The following is a 7,322-nucleotide window of genomic DNA, read 5'->3' on the forward strand; positions in this document are numbered from 1 at the left end:
ATGCTGGGAGGATCTCAGGAACCCCCATCTGCCACCCACCTGCCCCCACAACTTGGTACCTTTCATCCGGAGATGGAATTCACCCAGCTGTGCTTCCAGCTCGCTCTCCAGCACACACATGCTCTGGGAGGGAAAGGGTTGGGTGTGTGTCAAGAACCAGCCCACCTCAGACTAGCCCCGCTACTCCCTGTGCCTTTGTCTCATGGGCACCCACCCCTCACCTCCGTGTACTCTCGATGCCCTCGAGTGGCCTCGGCGAGGCTGTCCCGGGCCTCTCGGCTCCCTGGGGACCCAGTGGTATAAGCACGGACCATGTTGTAGGCACCATCCCGGAGACGCCGTTGGACACAGTATGCCTCATACAGCTCGTCAATCTGGGAAGGTGAGTGGGGTGGCGGTGGGGGGACTGAGACCCAGAGCCTAGCACCCCCACCCTGCATTTCCCCTTGACACTCCAGCCCCCCTCCCCCACCCTACAGGTGCACATGCATGCTCCACACGTACCTTGCTGGCATGGAACTCTAGCCGACGCAGGAAGCGTTCAATGGACTTGACTTGCTGGGGGAGAGGTGTGTCAGGAGAGGCCTGAGGTCCAGGGTCCTTTACCTTCCCCAGGAGCCAACCCCTCCCACCACCATTTTATCACACTCACCTTGTCTAAATCATACAGGAAGCCCTGCAGGGGGAGATGAGAAGGGGCACTTAGGAGGCATGGGGAGGACTCCAGCAAGGGTGCTTGCCCACCCAGACCCATCGTAGCTTCTGTCCCTCACAGCCTTCCTTTCCCTCACACAGCGGTCCACAACCACTCCAGTCAGCAGGGACTGACTCCCCTTCCTACACCCTGCCTGGCCCTTGGTGGGTGCTGGTGACACAGATCTGGTCCTCAAGATCCCTCCAGTACCCCCTCCCCACTTCTTCACTGGTCCCATCCAGTCCCTTTCCTGCAGCCCCTGGGAAGAGCTCTGTGCCTCCTCATGCATGGGCCCCCTCTGCCAGGAAACTCCTATTCATCCTTCAAGATCCAGTAGCAGTGTCTTCTGGGAAGTCCTGACCCCTTCCCTAGGAAGAACCACAGCTCTCTCCTCAGCACCACTACAACATAATCTTCTGCTGTCCCTGTCTGTGGTGTCTGACCCAGCCTGCTGAAAGCTCCTGCAGGCAGATGCTGGGTCCCAGGCAGGAAGTATGCACAGCAAAGAAGATGAGGATAGAACCTCCAGCCTTCCCTAATATCTCCTTTTCCAGTCACACCTGGACTGTCACCCCAGAAAACAACACTTATGTCACCCAGGTTGCTCCTGCAACAGCCCCCCACACCATAAAGGCAAAGGGCATCCGTCTAGGTCATCCCTGGCCCCCCTAGACCCCTCACCAGTCGGGAATTCCTCTTGGACTCCCTTATCTGCCCCTGGAGTTTTTCCTGCTCCTGCTGGTGAACTTCCAAGTAGGCCCTGGGGAAAGAAGCCACAAGAATTAGCTGACCTCTCCAGTCTCCCCCGCCCAGGGTATAGGCAGTGGGGAGAAAGGTTCCCACAAACAGAAGGAATTCTGGGAGAAGGGTTGGTAAAGGGAGTCGCTTACGTCAGGCCCCGCTTGAGGGCAGCGTACACCTGGTCCAGGCGTTCAGGCTGTGGCACTTTGGGGGCCGGATGTGCCACGGAAAACATCCTGGATACTCGGGAGAGTGCTGGGAGCTTCCGTGGGGGCCCCGGGGGGCTGAAGGCCGGGAAGCTCCTGGAGAACAGGCTGTCCTCAGAAAAGGGTGAGCAGCAGTTCCCCAAACCCTCACCACATACCCCATTTGACAGCACTGACCCCATTAAACCCCTCCGCCGCCTACCTGGGCCCCCGCTCGTGGCTGCCGAGGACACCTGCGAAGGACTGGCTCCTACTGACCCGGGCGCCGAGCAGGCGGCGCTGTGGCCGCACCGACAGGGACATCATGGAACGAGTCCGCGCGGGGCTCCCTGAGGGTGGCGAGGGGGGTGTCCAGTGCCAGTTGGAGCCCTGAAACCCTCTTCCCGCAGCCCAGCCCCAGGCCCAGTCCAGATCTTTCCCGGTCACCAGGTACTGCTGTCCAGCGGGCTCCGGCATCCGTACTCAGCCCTGTCAGCCAGGTTCTGACTCCAGGAGTCAGACTATCTCCCCAGCCCCAGCGCTAATGACACGGCGGCCGCGGGCGACTCGGCCTCAGCCTGAGTAGCCTTGGTTCAGCCCCCGCTTCCTGCTGAAGTGCCGGCTCCGCCTGCCGCGGGGCGGGAAGGGGGGTCGTGGGGGACCCTCCCCCGGCAGGGAAGGGGCAGGAAAGGGGCGGGGCGCACAAAGAATGCACGGAAGCGCCTGTTTACCCTGGGGCGGGGCGGGCTCCCCAGCCCTGCCCCCTGCCCCCCCCACGTCGATCTGGAGCTCCGGCACCCGCACCCCGGGAGGCCGCGGGAGGTCACCGGGCAGGGCGAGGTGCTCTGATCCCTGCCAAGCTGCCCGACAGGCCCTGCCGGGCCGGGTTTGGCTCCTGCGACCTGCCTGCCTCACGTAAGCTGCCTCCCCCCAGCTCCCTCCGGCTCCCAGGCTCCCAGGCTCCCGGACACTGGAGCCCTGCCGGCGCCTGGCATCCTGGGGATTCCCAGAGTGGGGTACAGTGCCGAGAAGTGCCCCGACGCCTCCACTTTCCTGCGGCTCCGAACTGGAAACTGAGTCACAGACCGGCGCCTTCGGGAAGGGATCCTCGCAGACTTCCACCTTGCTCTGGGGAAGCATGCACCTCTGGGCCCCAGCATCTAGCCCCGCAACCGCTGGGGCCAGCCTCAGCGCCTCCGCAGCCCCAGGCCGGGTCCTACCTTTCTTCTTGGCGTTCATGGTGGATCTGGGATAGCCCCTGCCCGGTGCTCACTCCCCGCGGCCCTGCCGGCCCAGGGCTGCGCGGTGGGGACCTTGGCTAGGCGCCGCGCTCGCTCCCCGTGGCTCTGGCCCGGGCTCCGGCTCCTCCCGGCGCCGCCCCCCGCCCAGTTCCTGCCGCCTGACTCAGCCCGCCGGGATGGGGCGGGACCGGCCGGGCCAGGGGGACACCGGGGCCTAGGCCTGCCCAGCCCACAAGAGGGGCGACTGGGGGTTCCCTTCGGGGACGGGACTGACAGGGGTTCTCTCAGGAGTAAAAGGGCGTAAAACGGGTTGAGTGAGGTGGTGAGTATGGGTCTCTACATAGGATGAGGGGATAAGTGGGGGCTGTATTGGAGGCAATAAGAATAGGGGGCTCCAAGAGTGGAGGATGAGGGGCACTGAGAAGAGGCTGAACCCACAGAGGGATAAGAGCTGGGGTTCTGAGTGGGGAGGGGCTGAGAACAGAAGGAAGGGCGAGGGGTGCTAAGTGGAAGGACTGCCTGTGGCCAGCAGAGAGTGAGGCACTGCCCATGAGGGGCCTGAGGTCTGAGAAGAGAGACTGGATCAACTCCATATAATGTGATGCTGCCCCAAGAAAGAAGCAGACAAGGAATTGGGGCAGAAAGAACCACAGCCCCATATACTACCCCTCACCCCTCACCACAGAGGACTCATTCAGGGGAGCCCCCCCCACCACCCCGCCCCACACACACACCAGGCCCCAGAGAAGAGATCAGAACCCACTGCCCATCCAGGACCTCCTATCTAGCAACAGCTGCATCCAAGGGCCAGGCCCAATCCTCCTGGCCCCCAGCCCACATAGGCCCCTCAGGCCCTGAATCCCTGGTGCTGGTCCTTTCCCACCCTCAATACCTCTTCCTTGAATATCCTCCATCCACCTCTGACCTGGATAGAGGCCACCATATCCAGGGTCCACTAGGCATTCCACCCCTTGACCTTAGAGGCACTGAATGCTCCCCTGCTCCATAAATCCTTCTGGTCCTTTGAGGCTCAACTTTGCCTTCCAGAAGGCTGAGGTGGGCCCAGGGGTCTGCATTTCCAACCCCTATACCACCCCATACCAATTCAGATGCAAGAAGTCCAAGAACCTCAGTTTGATTCTATCTTCCCTCACCTCCCTGAAGACTGGCCATGTGTACCCACGCTGGCGACCTCCGCATTCCCATACACTGCCCACCCAACACTGGCCTCTCTGTTCCTTCAGCCACTCCGCATGAGAACAGCAGTCTTACCACCTGCTTCTGGAATGCTCCTTTCCTAAAGCACAGCTACTTTGACAGAAACCTTTAGGCACCTCTCCATCACTCCCACCTCACCTGCCTTCTACCTGAGACCTCTGATCCCATGAGCCCTCAGCTCATTTACTCAACTATTCACTGAGTGACAACCCTGTGCCAGTTGCTGGAATACAGCCCTGAACTTTGCAGACACCATGCTGCATGGAGCTCACAGTCTGCCTCTACTTTCTTTCTCCCTGCCAGCCCCCTCCTACCTTCTCTACTTTTCCTGCACACCCTTGTACCAGCCTGGATCCACGGCTACCGCACCATCATTCGCCTACTGCTAATATCCTTAGTGCTCTGCACCTCGTTCCTACCTTGCAGAAACCAGCCCCGGGCAACCCAACTCCCTGCCTTCTTTGCACCTGCACACAGGCTGGCGGGAGCTGCCAGAGGTCTTGGCACAACAGCCCAGCTGCAACCATGGAGCGGTTCTCAACCTCAGCCAGACTCTTTTTCCCTGCCTAGTAAATCCCCCTGTGGCCCTACTCATCTCTCTCCCTTCTCACAGAAGATGGGTGTTTCAGACTTTCTCCACAAGGCTCAAACAAGCTCAGGTCACTCCCACATAAAAAATAAAAACAACCCTGGAAACTACCAAATGCCCATCAATACTGGAATGGATAACCAGTAACCAGTTACCATTGACTCAATTCTGACTCATGGCAACCTGATCTGTGTCACAGTAGAACTGTGCTGCAAAGGGTTTTCAATGACTGATTTTTCAGAAGATCACTAGGCCTTTCTTTCCAGGTGCCTCTGAGTGGACTTGAATTGTCAACTTTTTGATTAGCATCTGAGTGTGTTAACTGTTTGCACCACCCAGGGATGCCACTGGGATGCATAATAAAACATTATTCAGCGAAAAGAATGTACAATCTATAGTTACATACAGTGATATGGATGAATCTTACATAATGTTGAATGAAAGAAGCAAGACATAAGAGAGGACATAAGTTTGCTTCTCTTGTATGAAGTTAAAAAACAGGCAAAACTAATCTATGATGAATGACAAGTCAAGATAGTGGTTATCCTTGGGGATGGTGGCTGGAAGGGGGCATGAGGGGGGTTTCCAGAGTGCTGGTAATGTTCTATTTCCTGATCTGAGTTCTGGTTATATGAATGTGTTCCTCCTTGAAAGTTTATCGAGCTGTACACACTTAGGACAAGGAGAGCTGGTGGTGCAGTGGTTTAAGTGCTCGGCTGCTAACTGAAAGGTCAGCGGTTTGAACCCACCCAGTGGTGCCATGGGAGAAAAGACTTGGTGATCTGCTCCTGTAAAGATTACAGCCTGGGAGACCCTACGGGACAGTTCTACTCTGTCATATAGGATCACTGAGTCGGAATCGATTTGATGGCACAAAACAACAACAATACTTACACTTTTCTGTATACTTCAATATAAAGTTGACTTTTAAAAAATAACTACAAAACTGAAAGACCCCTCTGATGATCCCATGTCTCTCTCTAGCTACCACCCCAGCTTCCTCTTCCCTTTTCAGAATCAAGTTTCTTGAAGAGATGTCAGCCTTCATTTCCTCACCACACCTACCCACTCTTCCTATCCTGGTCTGCCTTCTGAATCCACCACTCCGCTAACTGGTCTGGACAAGGTAACCGGTGACTTCCCTGTTGCTGAATCCAGTCCTTATCCTGCTTGATCTCAGTAAAGCTTATGACTTTGTGGCTCCCTTCCTCTTCCCTGATCCCTCCCTTCCCTTGAATTTCCAGATGCAACACGCTCCTGGCTTCCCACCTACCTGTTTGGCTGCCTATCTCATTTTCCCAAAGAGGACCTGTCCCTCTCCTCATCCTCCCTGCCCTTGAAGCTCAATGCCATCTAATCTCCTTATAGTTACCATGTTCTTCTGAGCCCCAGGCCTGTATATCCAACTGCCTGCCTGATGCCTTCCCAGAAGGTAAGTGACAATACAGAATGGGCTGTTAGGGGATGTGCTGAGTAGGCGGTTGCCAAATTGAACTCACCACATTCCTCCCAAACCTGACTTTTCCTAGTCTTAACCTCTCCATGATGACCCCACCATCTCTTTACTTGGTTGTTCAAGACAGAAACTGGGAGCAATCCTGGATGCCTTAGTCTGTTACGCCTATATCCCCTCAGTCACTGACTCCTGCCAGTTCTACCTCTTAAACATCTCTGGAATCTGCCCCCTCATCTCCACCCCCACAGCTAGAATTCAGGTCTAAGCCATCACCAACTGTCATCTAGAACCTTACAGTAGCCTCCTTACAGCTCCCAGTCACCACTGTAACTCGAAGTGATCCATTCTCCATTTGGTAACAACACTGCTTTTTTTTAAAACTCCAATCAGTTTGCAATGCTGATAACAGACATTTATTGAGTGCTTTCTATATGCCAGGTACTGTCCTTAATAAACATCATCTCATTTAATTCTGGTAACATCTCTATGGAGTAAGTCTTATTAGCCCTACTTCACAGATACGAAATCTGAGGCTAAGCGTATGCTGGCTGTGTGTCCTTGGGCAAGGCATTTCTTAATCATTTTGGGCTTCAGATAACCATTTGTAAAATGAGGATAATATAAATAATAATAACTACCTCACAGGGCTGTCAGGAAGATGAAATAACTCCCTCTGTAAGTGCTAAACTCACTACCTCACACTGTAAGCACACAACAAATATTAACCAATGTTGTTATTATTCTTAACTATTATTAATCTGCTCAAGATTACACATTTATTAATTGGTAGGGCCAGGATTCAAACCGAGGCTGTCTAACCCCAGGACCCTAAATTTTTAATACCCTTCTATTCTGACTCTCATGAAGTACCCCACAGTGGCCATCCCCACCCCAAGGATAAAGTCCAGACTCCCTAACATAACCCTGTAGGCCCTTCAGGGTCAGTCTCTCCCCTTCTGCTCCACGTACCACCAGCCACACCTCCCACAACAGTCTCCTGGTCTCTCTGCTCTGGCCACTACATCCCTCTCTCAATACCTACAAGAGCTGCCTCCTTTGCTCTTACAAATAACCTTCTTCCTACTACTCTCAGCCTGACCCATCCCCCTCCTTCTTCCAGTCTTAGCCTAGAACCTCTTCCTCAGGGAAGCCCATCATGATGCCAGCCTAGACTGGTTCTCCTTTTTAGGTGCCTATA

At 55.2% G+C, this 7,322-nt stretch overlaps 1 protein-coding gene across 1 annotated transcript in view; it reads right to left on the reverse strand.

Moving 5' to 3' along the window:
• Nucleotides 1-2,859, reverse strand: part of RIPOR1 (RHO family interacting cell polarization regulator 1) — a 10,094-nt gene extending 7,235 nt beyond the window's left edge. Inside the window, exons 1-8 of the mRNA XM_004371487.1 lie at nt 2,841-2,859; nt 1,844-1,970; nt 1,585-1,737; nt 1,376-1,454; nt 653-676; nt 505-558; nt 222-374; nt 60-123 (exon numbers count right to left, since the gene is read on the reverse strand). Of these exons, the coding sequence (XP_004371544.1) occupies nt 60-123; nt 222-374; nt 505-558; nt 653-676; nt 1,376-1,454; nt 1,585-1,737; nt 1,844-1,970; nt 2,841-2,859 (673 nt within the window). The remainder of the gene's footprint in view (nt 1-59; nt 124-221; nt 375-504; nt 559-652; nt 677-1,375; nt 1,455-1,584; nt 1,738-1,843; nt 1,971-2,840) is intronic.
• Nucleotides 2,860-7,322: the final 4,463 nt, after the last annotated feature.

Source organism: Trichechus manatus, unplaced genomic scaffold (genome assembly GCF_000243295.1).
Source record: "Trichechus manatus latirostris isolate Lorelei unplaced genomic scaffold, TriManLat1.0 scaffold00014, whole genome shotgun sequence".
NCBI classification, from domain to species: domain Eukaryota; kingdom Metazoa; phylum Chordata; class Mammalia; order Sirenia; family Trichechidae; genus Trichechus; species Trichechus manatus.